This window comes from Gymnodraco acuticeps, unplaced genomic scaffold (assembly GCF_902827175.1).
Source record: "Gymnodraco acuticeps unplaced genomic scaffold, fGymAcu1.1, whole genome shotgun sequence".
Classification (NCBI taxonomy): domain Eukaryota; kingdom Metazoa; phylum Chordata; class Actinopteri; order Perciformes; family Bathydraconidae; genus Gymnodraco; species Gymnodraco acuticeps.
This window is the reverse complement of record NW_022991844.1, coordinates 26,672-44,498: the sequence shown is the minus strand read 5'-3', so window position 1 is coordinate 44,498 and position 17,827 is coordinate 26,672. Positions and strand designations below refer to the sequence as shown.

Here is a 17,827-nt window from a genome sequence, read left to right as displayed (position 1 = left end):
AGAAGTAATTCAACTTAAGGTCATTTCCGCCCCTGCTACCCCTTTGGTTCTTGGTTACTCTTGGCTTCGCACCCACAATCCGCATATTGATTGGGCTGGAGGAAGAATCATTGAATGGAATCAGTTGTGCCACCTTAACTGTTTACAGTCTGCTGTGCCTCCCGTCTCTGTTCACCCTATGCCTGCTCCATGTGTCTCAGCTGATGTAGACTTATCTGGTGTTCCTGACATTTACCACAACCTGAGTGGGGCCTTCAACAGGGATAAAGCTCTCTCTCTCCCACCTCATCGTCCCTATGATTGTCCCATCGATCTGCTTCCTGGGGCTCCTTTACCAACCAGCCGACTCTATAGTCTGTCCCGGCCAGAGAGAGAGGCCATGGAGAAATACATCGGTGACTTGCTTCAGGTATTATTCGTCCTTCTTCCTCCCCTCTGGGTGCAGGGTTTTTCTTCGTGGACAAGTAGGATAAATAACTCCGACCCTGTATTGACTTTCGTGGGTTAAATAACATCACAGTTAAAAACAAGTACCCACTTCCCCTGATAAACTCAGCTTTTGAGCCTCTCCAAGGTGCCACTATCTTCTCTAAACTCGACCTCAGAAATGCATACCACCTGGTTCGAATTTGCCAAGGAGATGAGTGGAAGACAGCTTTTAACACCCCCCTTGGTCACTTTGAATATCTTGTCATGCCCTTTGGACTCTCTAATGCCCCAGCTGTGTTCCAGGCCCTTGTAAATGATGTCCTACGAGATTTCCTCAACCTGTTCGTTTTTGTGTACATTGACGACATTTTGATCTTTTCCAAGAGCCTGGAGGAACACCAGAACCATGTCAGTCAGGTTCTACAGAGGCTGCTTGAGAACAAACTATTCGTCAAAGCTGAGAAATGTGAGTTTCACCAGGAACGGGTCAGTTTCCTTGGATACATCATCAGGCAGGGCAAGTTGGAGGCAGATCCAGGAAAGATTCTAGCTGTCACTGAGTGGCCAGTCCCCACTACTCGGAGAGAGTTGCAGAGGTTCCTGGGATTTGCCAACTTCTATCGCCGGTTCATCAAGAACTATAGCAAGGTTGCAGCTCCACTCTCCAGTCTCACAACAATCAAAGTCAAGTTTTCCTGGACCACTGATGCTAACAATGCCTTTCTTCAACTCAAGTCCCTGTTCACTTCTGCCCCTATTCTCATCCAGCCGGACTCAAGCAAGCAGTTTGTTGTTGAGGTGGATGCATCTGACATCGGGGTTGGTGCTGTTCTGTCCCAGACTGCAGGGCCAAACAATAAACTTCATCCTTGTGCTTTCTTCTCTCGCCGTCTTTCCCCAGCAGAGAGGAATTATGATGTGGGTAACAGAGAGCTTCTGGCAGTGAAGATGGCATTCGAGGAGTGGCGACACTGGCTCGAGGGCAGCGAGCAGCCATTCCTTGTTTGGACTGACCACAAAAACCTTGAGTACATCCAGTCAGCCAAACGGCTAAACTCCCGACAAGCCAGGTGGGCCCTCTTTTTTGGTCGTTTCAACTTCTCACTTACATATCGCCCTGGTTCTAAAAACACCAAGCCTGATGCCCTGTCCAGGTCGTTCTCGTCTGTGGGACCTGTAACCTCCTTTGACTAAATTCTCCCCCAGAGTTGTGTTGTGGGTGCCCTCACCTGGGAAATCAGTAACTCAATCCAGGAGGCGCTATTGGAGCAACCAGACCCAGGTAACGGTCCACCTAACCTTCAGTTTGTCCCCAACTCTGTCCGTTCCCAAGTGCTGCAGTGGGTCCACAGCTCTCGTTTCGCCAATCATCCTGGGGCCAACAGCACACTCTCCCTTCTCAGGAGACATTTCTGGTGGCCAACTGTTGATCATGACACCAAGGAGTTTGTTTCAGCCTGCACTATATGTGCTAGGAGCAAGGCCTCCCATCAGAGACCTGCGGGATTGCTCCAACCCCTTCCTATTCCAAGTTGACCCTGGTCTCATATTGCTCTGGACTTTGTCACCGGCCTACCTCCCTCACAAGGTAACACAACTATTCTAACTGTTGTGGACCGTTTCTCCAAATGTGCCCATTTCGTAGCCCTGCCCAAGCTCCCCTCAGCCCTGGAGACCTCCCGACTACTCACCCAGCATGTTTTCCGTCTGCATGGAATCCCGGCTGACATCGTCTCCGACCGTGGCCCCCAATTCACCTCTCAGGTTTGGAAGACGTTTTGTCTTTCTCTTGGTGCATCTGTCAGTCTAATCTCTGGATATCATCCCCAGTCCAACGGCCAAACTGAAAGGGCCAATCAGGACCTGGAATCTGCTCTCCGCTGCATAGCCAACCGGAATCAATCTACCTGGAGCTCCCATCTACCCTGGGTAGAATATTCCCTCACCTCATCTGCTACTGGTCTCTCTCCATTCGAAGCCTCTTTAGGGTACCAGCCACCCCTGTTTCCCGAAGAGGAGAATGTGTTGGCTGTTCCATCCGTCCAGCAACATGTTCTTCGGTGCCGTAAGATCTGGAGGGACACTCGCTCAGCTCTCCTCCGGACTTCCGCCAAGAACCAACAATCTGCCAACCGCCATAGACATGTCGCTCCCCCTTACGCCCCTGGAGAATCTGTTTGGTTGTCTTCCAAAAATATCCCCCTCCTTACCGAGTCCAATAAGTTGTCCCCTCGGTTTATTGGCCCCTTCCCCATTGTGCGCATAATTAACCCCTCTGCTGTCCGCCTGAAGCTCCCCAGAACCATGAAGATCCATCCCACTTTTCACGTGTCCCAGATCAAGCCAGTTCACACCAGCGACCTGTGCCCTCCAACCGTTTCCCCTCCTCCCCCCGAGTCATCGATGACTGAAGTTTCTTAAACTTCAGTCTCCTCTCAATAGTGTTCAGTATTGTGGGTTCACACCAAGGGGCAAACTCTGGGGAATAGCCGGGACGCCAATACGGAAGTGTCACACACATAGTCATGTTCATATATTGGCCGATAGGCGATGGCTGCAGAAAGGAGCAATTTCCATAGGCCCCCATGTTAAAATGCCCAATTTTACAGCAGAAAAAAACATGTTTCTACCCCTGGCTCCATACATTTTATTATCGATATAGTTAGATTCCACCTTCATGATTATGGATCTGTGAGTGAATTGTTTTCTAACGCGACCCTTTTATTTATATTATGCGCTGTCTTTAAACAACTCTCCTGTTATCTCAATCAGAACAACCTTCTGGATCCGCACCAGTCTGGTTTCAAGGCAGGTCACTCCACAGAAACTGCTCTCATTGCTGTCACGGAGGAACTGCACACTGCCAAAACTGCATCCCTCTCCTCTGTCATCATCCTTTTGGACCTGTCTGCTGCATTCGACACGGTGAATCATCAGATCCTCCTTCGCACTCTCCAAAAACTTGGAGTTTCAGGCTCTGCACTTTCCCTCCTCACCTCATACCTGAAAGACCGTACCTACAGGGTGACTTGGAGAGGGTCTGAGTCCGACCCTTGTCAATTAACTACGGGGGTCCCTCAGGGCTCTGTTCTTGGTCCCCTCCTCTTCTCCCTGTACACAAACTCGCTCGGATCAGTCATTAGCCCGCATGGTTTTTCTTACCACTGCTACGCTGACGACACCCAATTAATTCTGTCCTTTCCCCGCTCAGAGACCCAGGTCGTTGCACGCATCTCTGCTTGTCTAGCTGACATCTCTCAGTGGATGTCTGCTCACCACCTCAAGCTCAACCTTGACAAGACTGAGCTGCTCTTCCTCCCGGGAAAAGATTGTCCCACTCTTGACCTAACAATCAACATCGGCACCTCTGTTGTTTCCCCGACTCAGACTGCAAGGAATCTGGGTGTGACCCTAGATAACAACCTGTCCTTCACTGCAAACATCGCTGCTACAACCCGTTGCTGCAGATACACGCTTTACAACATCAGGAAGATACGTCTCCAGCTGACTCAGAAAGCGACTCAGGTTCTGGTCCAGGCTCTCGTCATCTCACGCCTAGACTACTGCAACTCCCTCCTGGCTGGTCTACCTGCATGTGCCATCCGACCTCTGCAGCTCATCCAGAATGCAGCGGCTCGTCTGGTCTTCAACCTTCCTAAATGTTCCCACACCACTCCGCTCCTCCGCTCCCTTCACTGGCTTCCGGTAACTGCTAGAATCCACTTCAAGACACTGGTACTTGCTTACCGTGCTGCGAATGGATCTGGCCCTTCCTACATCCAGGACATGGTTAAACCGTACACCCCAGCGCGTGCACTACGCTCTGCATCAGCCAAACGACTCGTTGCGCCCTCGCTGCGAGGGGGACCCAAGTTCCCATCGGCGAAAACACGTGGGTTTGCTGTCCTGGCTCCAAGATGGTGGAATGAGCTCCCCATTGACATCAGGACGGCAGATAGCTTGCACATCTTCCGGCGCAAACTGAAAACTCATCTCTTTCGACTCCACTTCGAGCGTTAGAACTATTAACGAAGCACTTTTATACTAATAAAGGACTGGCTTACCTAAAGCCAGTTGAGTAGCACTTGAAATGTTTGGCTCTATGAAACCTGATGTACTTATATGATTCTGTTTTCTTCAAGGTTATGTCTTCCTGGTCGAATGTACTTATTGTAAGTCGCTTTGGATAAAAGCGTCAGCTAAATGCAATGTAATGTAATGTAATGTAATGTGATGTAATGTAATGTAGTGTCTTAACGTTTTTGCATAAATTAGGGCATGGTCACATTGAGTGACGGCTCTGTCAAGTGACTGCTGCTGCTAGCTTCTCGTCTCTCTGCTAGCTGCTCCGTGAAGCTACAGGGACTCTGCCTGCTCAGTTCATCCAGGAAACACAACTTGAATCCGGCCGTGGTTGTTTGTTCTTCATGCTTATATATCGGACTATTGTGACTCGCTCTGCGGTTAAAACAGACGGTGCATGAATGCGGTTTTGCGGTAAGTGAAATTCGAGTGCTTTATTTATGTGTTAATGATTTTAATCAGCTACGTAATGAATGTTAAGGCTTGGGTTAGCGAGTGGTAGCTACATCGGTGCTAACGATGCTAATCGTAGCCTCCAAGTTAAAATAATAGACTGTATATATATAAAGGTTAAAACGAAATAGACGTTAAGTGGGATAATACTGTTGAACAAACGGCTTCTGTTTGAGGTTGATAAAATAAGGTCATCCTTGTAACGTAGAGAGATATTTTATTATGTAGGTAGGAACTGTATGCATCGCTAAGGTTAATTTAAATTGGCTATGCTCAAGTATGTAGACAAGTTAACGTCGAAGTAGTGTATGTGAAATCAACCTCACAATAAGATGTGTATATTACAATTATTAATGTCATATTTCAAGATGATTACTTAGATATTACAATATGGTTGGTTGAGCTGGAGTTCATTATTGAGCTTACACGTTAACGTCACAGTCATCTGAAGAACGAACCCAACCCTTGTTGTTTTTATTAATTGCATTACCAAATGGGTATCAAATAAACAGTAAGCATTGGTAACACAACTTCCAAAGTTACAGTAAAATAAAAAGGACCCTGACTCGGACAATACACAATCCAACATGTTCAACAGAAGATAATCAGTTATATTGTTTGTACACATGGTACTTTACATATATATCTGTTTGTTTAAGGCAGGGGTACTCAAATACAAATCTTAAAGGTCCAAAATAAATGTTTCAATAAGACAAAGGTCCGTTTATTACGGTCATTCAAACTTTTAAACAATTGCAACAAGATTCTTAACACGAGGTTGCAAAAACAAAAATAATCTGTATGCAGTCAGTTTTCATTGATATTGTGTCTGTGCTTGACCCCTCAGAGTCGCAGTGTAAGAGCTGCACAGTTATGAATAAAGGCAGCTGCACCCTATTTCATTCAGCATTCCTATTATTGCTTTATAAATGTATTGCCCCCTTGTGTGTCCACTGAGGTTCGTCAGACCCAACACATCTTCAACAAACTCCCCCTTTGCCTCATCATAAAAACTCTCAAACACCAGCAACTGAGCATTGTCAGTGGTGTCAGTGGACTCACCCACAGCTAAGGAAATGCACTGTGCATTTTGTATTCCATCACAAAGCTGATTAATCAAATCACCAGCCAGTATTTATGTTCTTCTGGTTGCTGTGGAATCTGAGAGGGGGATTTGCTTGATTTTACCTGTTATTTCCTCTTTTTGTTTGCCTTCAACATGGTCTCCATCACTTCAGTCATGCATTATTTTATACTTCAGTTATTATCCAGTGGAAAGTCCTTACCTACTGGCCTAGTTAAATCAAAGTGGTTACTTTTTTTTGGCTGGGCAGTGTAGTTTTACACACTGTCTTATTTGACTTTCTCAGGACAAAAACTGTTTTTTGGGGGCAGACCCCCTCAAAGAAAAATATATATTTACACACGTAAGGTCATCATCTTAATAGTTGTGTATGCTCATCCATGAGCAGAGCATCAAGTTGACATGTCTATTACAGCTGAATGCGGCGATTACCATTTTGTTCAGCAAAACGCCTCACAAACGTATTAAGATCAACAGCTTTAGTGCGTTTTGATTCAATGCTGAGTACAGCCAAACTGACAGTCTCTTCTCTGTCAGTGTAATAATAATAATAATTCCTTACATTTATTATAGCGCTTTTCCAGATGCTCAAAGCGCTTTACAAATACACATTACACATATCATACATGCAATGGTCATGTACTGTGGACAATACCCACAGGAGCAAGTTCAGGTGAAGTGTCTTGCCCAAGGACACAACGGCTTTACAGACGCAGCAGCGGCGGGTTTCACCCCTTGATCTGATGATCATTGCACAGCGCACTGCGCCACACCGTCCATCTTCACGCCTCAAAGTCATCGAGGCGCTTTTACAAGTACACATTGATATCATACATGTACTGTGGACATTACCCACAGGAGCAAATCCGGGTAAAGTGTCTTGCCCAAGGACACAACGGCCTGACGCAGTGGCGGCAGGAGCGGGTTTCGAACTGGAGTTCCCCAGCACCCCCCTTGATCTGATGATCAGATGCACAGACCACTGTGACCGCAAATACCTCATTCCTTCAGTGCTTGGGTCCGAATGCTTCTCGTATTGCACCGTCCCCAAATGAAATCGCCGCCAATCATATGTCCACGCTCGCGCCAGGACCGGGGGAGGGGTTACCTGATGTGCATCTTGTGCTGCATTCACTTGCACTCGGACATTAGAGACTTTCTCTCATAAATGTCCGATGAGCCACAACTTTTCTTTCAAAACAAAGCTGCCAACTGGGGTGGCAAGGCCTATTTTTAGGGTGTCAGTTGCCACCCCAGTAGGTGAATCTAGGCTACTAGCTACAGTACAGATGGAACTAGATGAGCTGTTAACTCTCGCTCTGAATTTTTTTTTTTTAAACTCTCGCTCTGACTCAGACAGGTTGAAAGAGACGAGGCACACATTTTTCCCACTCGCATTCCGCGAAGACCCGCCCTAATGTGCCTCTGATTCGCAGATTGTTTGGGGGGGGAAAACGCTGACGGGATGCTGAATGTGATTGGACCAATGCGTTGACAGACACACACAGACAGTGGAACAGGACATGCAGAGCGCTGTTTGCAGTCTATGGACAATGGGCATAGCGGATCATTTTGACTCGTTGCGTTGTGGTGATGTCTCGCAGATAACACAGATAATACAGATAATACATATGAAAAGTATAATTTGCTCAGAGTCCAGAGACAGTTGTGGTTCGGTCCGGATCCGGACCGGAGTCCGGACTTTGAGGATGCCTGGTTTAAGGTGTCCAGGTGATGCAGACAGGCTGGACCAGAGAGTGAGAGACATAACTGGACTCCTCACAGCAGTGATCTTCAGCACAGGTACAAAGACTCTTTTTTTCATACTGTACAAAGAATCAAGAAAGATATTGGTTTAAATAAATGAAGTATTGACTTGAATACACTGATATACATTCCATTAAACAATACTAAATACTAGATCACCTACACATCAGTTAAGTTGAGGGCAAAAAGTTACATTTAGATGTTAACAAGCACTATGATTTTGTCAGCTTTCTAATTTAATGTATTGAAGGCAAAGATATTTAACACATAGTGAGAACTGCTACTATTTATCTCTCAATATTGTCTGTAAAAAACGTGGTAAAAGTTATTCTTTCAGTGAGACAACAGAGCAAGCTTCTACAGTTGCACTACGTTTTGTAACAGTTCAATATTATTTTGATAATAACATAAATTTCAATGTTGATGAACTTCATACTGTTCATTCATAATCTGATTGTCTTCGTAGCTCACTGTTGGAATAAAAAAAAAACATTACTATTACAAAATAATTATATCTACAGCCCCTAAACACACAAACACACCGCTTTCATAAATAACACACTTGTTCTGCAATAATATGTTTTATGTTTCCTGTAATTTTTGTTAGGAAAGGACATGCCTGAAAGACACGACATTTTCTCCTTCTCTGAGGGTCAAGAAGAACATCCAAGAGGAACATTAAAAGCTGATGTTATGAGATTTTAAGACCAGTACACTAAGAAACTACTTTTATTGTAAAAACAGTCAGCTGATCGAATGCAGCTATTTCCACATCTACACTCCATCAGCTGATTATTTCTATTTGCCTCACTTTATGAGCTTCACATCACTTGTGCCTTGTACTGCAGAGTTTGCAACGTCACAAATAAATGGGGCCAATCTTCAGTCAGATGTGAATGTGTAATCTAACATTTTCAGTAAGAATAATGGACAAAAGGAGTACAAATACAATTTATTGAAATGTGAACCAAAAGTTAATCAAATGTTTTAAATAAAAAGCACATATGGACAGAAGGTGTAAACCTATTAAATGTATAAGTAAACACATTTAGTCAAATAAAGTGACAGACTAGGCCTGTGCAGTTGGTATCAGCTATGCCCAGCATGGGCTCCTCCATCAGGCCTGGTCCTCCTCGCTGAGGAAAGACCCTCAGTCCTCTCCAAACTAACAGACTGGACATCCATCACACGGAGGTTTCTCCCTGAAGTCTCTGCAGCTCTCTGGACACCATGCTGTCTCAATCCGTCCACACTGAATATGAGAGGGGGAAAATGAAAATAATAAATGCTTTAGACAATAAGAAACATGAAGATGACTGTTGAGTTGCTCAGTTTTTTTAGATTGTCAATACTATTACTGTATAACTAATATATCAGGTTAAGAGGCACATTCAAATAAAGATTGGTCTTTAAATACATGTTGTCTTTTGAATTGTTTGTCTAAAGTCAAGGATCTAGAACTGGTACTTAGTTGTAATGATAGTCTAGTTATTATGCTGTTTGAAGGAGGCCTCACAGGTAAGAGCACTAACTAGCTACCATCACATGTACCTTAGCTTGACTTAAATGTATTAAACGTATAGTTAAGTGATATCAAAATACAAATAACTAATGTCATGCAAACATTTAGCACAATTGCATACAAACATTAAGGGGTTTTAAGATTCTGAAGTATTATGCTAAAAACTCAATAACTTAGATTATTATTTATAGTTTTGCTGAATAGTTTCATGTCCGCTTACCTTAGAAACGTAAAATGCGACGGCAGTGTGCAGATGGGGAGCATGTTAGCTTAGCTTGGTAGCTTCAGCTAGCTCTGGAACTTCCAGCTCGGTGGCAGCAGGTCCCGCCTCGGCTCCGCCTCTTTGCCCTTATTTGGAGCAGGCGGGAGTTGAACTCTGACGTCACTGTCGAGCCGTTAGTGGCCGACTCCGCCTACTAAGGGCTTCTCGGCAACTCTGCAGAATCCTATGGGTGATGTCACGGACCCTACGTCCATTTATATATACAGTCTATGGTTCACACCTGTAAGCTCTCGGAGAGCGTAACACCGGGGACACATATTGATGTATAAAAGACATCAGAAAGTTCATTTTGCATGATAGGGGACCTTTAAACATTTTCTCAGTAAGTTTATGGTCTCTTTCATTAATTTGAAGTCTTCTTCAACACACCAAGACTTTGATTTTGTAAATGATGGTTACAGTAAAATAGGTGATTAATCAGGGTATGCTTTAGGGCGAGTTGCTACCACGGAGTTGTCCGTAGGTTTTTATCTTGCAACATTATCCCTTTACAGTTTATTAATTAATGAGAGTAAACTGTAACATTGTCGCCTCAAAATATCTTGTTCAGCATTCACTTGTAGCCTACTATTAGGGATGCTCCGATCGATCGGTCACCGATCGATATCAGCCGATACTCACTCTTTACCGATCGATCGGTGCTCTCTAAACATGCCGATCGCGAGAGCCGATCGCATGACGTAAAATACATGACACTTTTCTCTGTGTGCGGCAAAACAAGCTCGCCAAAATGGCTTCACCGGTCTGGCATTATTTTAAGGTGTCCGAAAAAGACAGTAAAATAGCAGTATGCAACGTGTGTGTGAAGCAGAAATCCTGCAGCTCTGCCCGCCGGACCGGTAAGCGGGACGAAACACACAAGAGTTAGACCTAACACACTTAGCTATTTTATCTACCTCTGGAACAAGCTAAACTAGTTATTATAAATATATTTATTCTTCACTGTTGGGTCACTCATTACTAGATCAGTGAGCTGCATGAGATACTGACAGGCTGTCAGGAGAGAGAGAGAGAGGGGGAGAGAGCGCTTCCGCTCATTTCTCCCGTGTTATTCTCCAAAGTGAATGTAAACTTGAATAATGTACATCATTTGAATGTAATAATTAAGTTGATTGTTGTTTGTGGAAGCTCCAGTGAATGAGCCCATTAACTGAGTTTAAACATCACTTTAAATGGAAGATTTAAAGTGATGTTTAAATCTTGCATTTAGGCCCCGCCCACTCGATCGGATTGGCGATCGGTATCGGCCGATACTGATTCCGGCAATCGGCCCCGAAATTGGCGATCGGAGCATCCCTACCTACTATCCTTCCTGTCATGTCAGTCCTGTTTTCAAAAATGACAACATTTAACTTAAGGCTCCTAAAAAGTATTCCAAAAATCAATGGGTGACATCATGTGAATATGTCCACTTCTTCTATACATAACCTTAACTATGGTTTATTGGACACCACAAAACTTTGTTGCACTCTTTTTCCAAAATGAATATCAGTAATACGTGTTTGCTTGCACTATATATACAGTATATGGTTTATATTATGGCTGGTTTATTGCAGGTCAGGACATATATTGTAAACCAGATGATGGAATAATCAGTCCACACAGCAGAATTTGCATGGCACTGGCTATAAAGAGACATGTGCTTAATCTCATTGCAATGTAAGAGCAACTGTCAGTTCGGAGTTGGCAGCTTTGCTCAACGGTTCCTTGACAGCTGAATATTAGAAGTGGATTCTGAGTCCTACCTGTGGCCTCCCTTATCTCCACCTTGGTGTCTCCGATGAACCAGCGGTAGCAGGGGAACGTCAGCACTGTGTCTCCACCTGGAGGCTCCACTGTGACGTAGCGACAGAACCAGTTGTCCTCCAACCAGTACCTCTGCTTCTCCAGCCTGACCAGCAGCAGGGGGCCGAGAGGTGAGGGGCAGGTCACCTTGTACTCATCCACCTGGAGAGGAAGGGGTTGAGTAGACAAAAAGTTCAATTATACCTGCGATCGATGTTTAAATGTTTAATCAGCACACTCAGTGATCGGTGGTCTGCAGACACTCACCGCTCCTCGGCAGAAATCCAGTCCGGGGTTGTCCAGCACGGTGCGTTCACTCTCTCCATTCTCCCCCACCAGGGTCACATAGATGTAGTTGTTGGTGCCTGAATACTCTGATGTACCAGTTGCTACTTTCACTGTGTAGACTTCCATCTGTGGATAGGAACACACACACAACAGATTAGCTTTTTATTAGCAACACCCCACTTTGAATTGATCTTTTAATCTTTATTATTCTTATTATCATACTGTTTTATTTAGGTTTTTATTTATTTTATAGTTCTACACTGAGAAAACTGAACCGTTGACTTTATTTATATGTATTAAGTCAACAAATTAGATATAACAGTATTAGGTTAGTTGAAAGCAACAATATTAAGTTTAAATAAAAAAGATTAGGTTCAACTTAATCTTATTACTTTCAACTAACCTAATACAGTTACGTGAAATTTGTTGACATAATACATTTAATTAAAGTAATCGTTTCAGTTTTTTCAGTGTATTAGCGTCATCTCCTTTTAATTGTGTCTTTTAATCTTTGTTTTTCTTGTCAACGTTTCAGTTTTTCAGTGCAATATCAATTATTCTGTATGTGGACTAAACCTAACCCCCCCCAAAAAACCTAAACATATGTTTTTCAATTATTCTGTATCAACATGTCAACAGTGCAGCATTAACATGTTGAGTTAGGAATAAGCTATTCTTAAACATTGCTCACAAAGTGTTAAGCTGTACATACTGTATATACACTTGTACATGGCTCATACGAGTTTGATTCATATGTCCAAAGTTGACAACACTGGCAAACATTCTGTGATGTTATTGACGGGTTGTTTTACCTCTATTCCTGGGAATCATTTGAATATCAAGTATGCAAATGCTTAAGCCACACTCACACAAATGAGCAGATGAAACAACAGATAAGTGGTCTGAAGCAGGATGTTGTCTGTAGTATAAAGTAACTTCATGAGTAGAGAGAAATAATAAAAATGTGAATATAAAGTTAGTGTATACAAGCTGAGCGAACAGTTTAATAAGCGTAACAAAGTAGGAGCTTCAGTGTTGAAGTCAAATGCTTCATGTATGGCATCATTTCTTCAAGTGAGTTTTAATGAACCCTTTTTTATTTTTTTTCCACCAGATTTTCTACCTCAACCAAGCAAAACAAAAAAAGTATTGCAATCTTTTTTAGATTTTTCTCTGACTAGTGTCATCTATCATTTTCACTCATGTCTTTGTATTTGCATTAAACAGAGTAGATGGAAGCACTTTCTGTCCAGTAAAAAGGTGTTTAATAATCTCGTTGCACAAAATTGGAATTAATCCAAAATCTCATCAATTTAGATCCTTCACACTCATAAATCATAATTTTGCACCAACTCTGCGACAGTTACCGGCCTGACCGTTTTATTGCATGCATTGAACTGCTAGACAGAAGTAAATCAACCATTCATTTTGTGCAGCCAGGTGATTTAAAGTGTAGGCTACGTATTAGGGCTGTCAGTCGATTAAAATATTTAATCGCGATTAATCGCATGATTGTCCATAGTTAATCGCAAATTAATCGCACATTTTTTATCTGTTCTAAATGTACCTTAGAGGGATATTTTTCAAGTTTTTAATACTCTTATCAACATATGAGTGGACAAATATGCTTTATGCAAATGTTTATTATCATTTGAACAATGACAACAATTCTCATGAATATTAAACACAACAACCTCTGAACATTACAAATATTCGCCTCAATTCAACCTGGAACCTCTCATACAATAATACAATACAAAGTAAGTGTGTGTGTGTGTGTGTGTGTGTGTGTGTGTGTGTGTGTGTGTGTGTGTGTGTGTGTGTGTGTGTGTGTGTGTGTGTGTGTGTGTGTGTGTGTGTGTGTGTGTGTGTGTGTGTGTGTGTGTGTGTGTGTGTGTGTGTGTGTGTGATGAATCGTTGGAGCTATGCAACTCAAGGCATATGCTCGAACGGGAGCTGCCTGGACGCTGCGATCATGTTGCGCTCACTATCCGAGCTGAGTGTGCTGACTTTTCGTACAATGTCCCACTGTCTGGCTTCCTGCATAAAGTCAAGTGCTCGGCGCAGTTGTCGGCGAAATGTCACTCCTCTGTTTTCATTGAAACAGCTCCTTATATCCGTTAGCGCAGCTAGCTAGCACCAGATGCTAACAACAACATTACACGTAAGGTCTCTCCCGATGGCCAGTCAGGGCCTGCCGGTGAGCGTGGAAGTGTGGTCTGCAGCAAGCGGGTGGCAGGAGCGGTGCTGTCAGCATCAGCTTGTAGATGGTATTTTAAACTCGATGCGCTCTGAAACTACGGGGTGGCCGAGGACAAAAAATGCACATGCGTTAAAATAATTAGTGGCGTTAATTTTTTTTGCGTTAACGCGTTATTAACGCGTTAACTTGACAGCCCTAGTACGTATACTTAGAGATATTAAAAAAAAATCAGCATCACATGCACAAATACAAATAAATATCGGATTAAATAAATGATGAAACTTAGGTATCTCCTATATTGAGCCAACGCAGTAGCTTTACAGAGTGATGAAACGTGTGTGTTCAGACTGTGGTGAGAACACACACACACACACACACACACACACACACACACACACACACACACACACACACACACACACACACACACACACACACACACACACACACACACACACACACACACACACACACACACACACACACACACACACACACACAGGACATGTTTCAGCACTTCTCTCAGTCTAGTGTCATTGCTCAATCATGCATCTTACAGTTTTTCTCGATTGCTAACACACTAAAATTATACATAAAGCACAATTATTTTTAACTGACACTCAAAGAGCAAAACATCGGCTCAAATCTCCAAAACTCTAAACACGTTTTCAGCTTTTCACACAATTTGCACATCAACATGGCAGTTTTTGCAAACCACTGCACACGTTTCTACACGTTTCTACACAGGAATCTGACATAAAGTCACGTGTTAGCAGGTTTAAAACACTATTCTGCCCTTGCGTATGCATCTCACTGCATGGCTTAACAGATAGCGAACAAAGACTCAGAAGACAGTTGTTGAGTTGACCATTTACTGAGGCTTGAAATTGTAAAACTACAAGAATAAACAGAAAAATACAACACAAGTTACACAATTGAAATAATACATGTGCAACATAATGCAAATAGAGTGCAGCAGTGGCGGCCGGCCCATAGGGGCGCTAGGGGCACCGCCCCACCTCTTCCCACATACAAAAATATATCTAAAAAAAAAAATTAAATTAAAAAAAATATATTAAAAAAATATATATATTTTATATTTTTATTTTTAATGAACAAGGTAAATATCATACAATTGGTATCAGTAAAGTGTATAATCTACAATAAAATCTCGTTTAAAATGGTGTTACGATGTCTAAAGTTACTGATAAGTCACATGTTTTCCTGCCTGGCCTTGCCCATGGCATTAGTTTATCATTACCGGGCGGAGCCCCCGAGCCAAACAGCAGCAACCAGCACGTTGCAAAAGTCTCAATAGTAAACTGTGCCGCCGAAACATAATTTCAGCCAATCAGCGCAGTCAAATATTTTGGTCACGAGGGCGCTCACGTTGGCGCCCACGTTGCTTACGTGCGTTGACGTGAGTTGTTTTTTAGACTCGTGAGTGACCAAGGTGATGCAGTATTTGGATGAGAATGGTGTGCAGGTGGAGTCGCCGGACCTCGGTCCGCACCCAATTCCGTGCAAGAGCTACTCTCCAATCCTTTCGAAAGGAGAAGTTTGGGAGATACATTGATACTTAAAGACCTTGGACCGGACCAACCCGATTTGTATATATCACAGCAAGCTCGTGAAAAAGACAAAACGTATCAACGAGGCTAGCTGGATGCAAACGATGCAAACAGGTAAATGCTATCTTTTGTTTCCCATGCTTGCTCTTCAAACAGCCGGGGACAGATCCGATCTGTTCAGAAACTAGACAAAAGTTAAACAAGTAGGCTACAAACCACAGACTGTCTGTGTCATGGAGAATACAGTCGCTGGTTTATTTATGTCTGTATAGGCCGTTGTTTTTCGCCTGCCGTCTATCTGCAGACTTGTCAAAGCATTAATTCATGGTTTTTACTAACCGGTATCAGTATGTTGTTACGTCGGCATCATTTTGAAACGTGTATTACAATTTAATCACCGTAAAATATATTCATTTTGTTGTAGTTGTAGCTCCCGAGCCAGCGCGTCTTGTTTGAATGATGCGAGTAAACACAGCTGGCAGCCGCGGTGAAACTCGAGCGACTAGAGCGATGCGATAGGAGCGTTTAGAGCGAAGCTAATATTCGCATCGCGTCCGGTCTGAACGCAGCATTAAAGCGAGCTCCGCGCTGCACTGGAAACGCGCCATTACATCACCAGAAGTCCTAATTTAAGGGGTCATTTCTCCCCAAAATGTTTTACTCACTATATCAACAGCCCCACCAAAAATATTTTCCACCAGCCGCCACTGGAGTGCAGTATAATCAACAGCCTATGCTAAGAATGAGCTTTGTCCGTTAGCTTAGCAGCTAGTTAGCTTAGCTTATCTTACACATTGAAACCACACAATCAATTAAACCACATTTTTTAAACATAACTTGGCACACAGGTAAGTTTGTATATTTACAGACAGATCTACTCCAAGGATTAAAACAAAATGATCTGTGGCATAGAACTGAGCTACGATGGCTTTGCTGTGTAAACTAAAACACAAGAAGGAGAGTCGCGCTATCTGGTGCCTTAAAGCTACAGTACCGCATTTTGCCACTAAGGGGTGCCAATACACTATGGTGTCAGAACATTCCCCGCTTGGTAAACCTTTTTACCACTATTTACATCTCTTTACCCTTGGTATCAGTAACACCACATCGCTGATGGGCCTAAGGTACTCTTTAGCTGTCCCTTGACCTAAGGTCTTCACCATGACCTTTCGCGCCTTGCCGTCCGAACTTGGAATGGCCTTTACTATCAGACCAAGAGGCCAGTCATTACGTTGTGCTTGAACGTCCTTTAACAAAACAACGTCACCGTCCTGGAGATTAGGCCGCTCCTCGGTCCACTTCCTCCGAGGCTGAAGAGTTGCCAGATACTCCTGCTTCCACTGTTTCCAGAAGGAGTTCGCCAAGCTTTGAACCTGGCGCCACTGTACCTTACATAGGTGATCCAGTTCAAAGTCCCCCGGGGGTGTGGGTGTCACACTTGCCTTCTGGGTTAGAAGAGTAGCAGGTGAGAGTATCTCAGGAAGGTCTGTATCATAAGAGATGGGAACCAGAGGCCTGGCGTTCATGATGGCCATAACTTCAGCTATCAAAGTGGCCAGGAATTCATGGGTCAGTTTATCCTTATTCTTCAACAGCAGTGCATCAAGGACCCGTTGAGCCACACCAATCATCCTCTCCCAAGCTCCACCCATATGTGAGGAATGAGGTGCGTTAAATATCCATGTACAACCATGGTCTTGCAGATAGTCCTTGATCTCAGGATCGTCTGTGTTTATCTGAAGCTCTCTGCATGCTCCAATAAAGTTTGTGCCTCTGTCTGACCTGAGGTGTTTGACAGGTCCACGAATCGACAGGAAGCGCCTCAAGGCATTAATGAAACTTGAGGTGGTCATGGTTTCAATAACCTCCAAGTAAACAGCTCTCGTACTGAGACATGTGAAAATGACTGCCCATATTTTACTCTCAGCAGCACCACCTCTTGTGCGACGAGTTATCACACTCCGTGGACCAAAGACATCAAGCCCTACATGTGTAAAAGGTGGATCCATGGACAGTCTGTCAGCAGGCAGATTGGACATTTTCTGAACCTCAAACTTGCCTCTCAACTTCCTGCAGATGACACATTTGAATATTGTACTCGAAATGAGCCTCTTCCCTCCTACTATCCAGACACCGGCAGTGCGCCCTCTGTTAAATGGCGACCTTGGTGAGCTGCTTGATCATGATAGTGTTGGACTAAGAGAGTGGCAACATGATGGCTGGCTGGCAGGATGAGTGGATGTTTCTCTTGGTCTTCCAATTGGGCTTTATGGATGCGACCCCCAACTCTCAGCAATCCATCCTTGTCAAGAAATGGGTCCAGTTTCACAAGAGAGCTGTGGTTATGAACATTAATGCC

The 17,827-nt window shown here is 43.5% G+C and overlaps 1 protein-coding gene across 3 annotated transcripts in view; it reads right to left on the bottom strand.

The window, feature by feature from the left end:
- Positions 1-17,827, bottom strand: part of alox12 (arachidonate 12-lipoxygenase) — a gene marked incomplete at its 3' end in the record, with an annotated part of 44,225 nt that overhangs the window by 14,404 nt on the left and 11,994 nt on the right. For all 3 annotated transcript variants that reach the window (XM_034199862.1, XM_034199864.1, XM_034199863.1), the window contains 2 exon segments: positions 11,367-11,568; positions 11,674-11,820. In XM_034199862.1, the coding sequence (XP_034055753.1) occupies positions 11,367-11,568; positions 11,674-11,820 (349 nt within the window).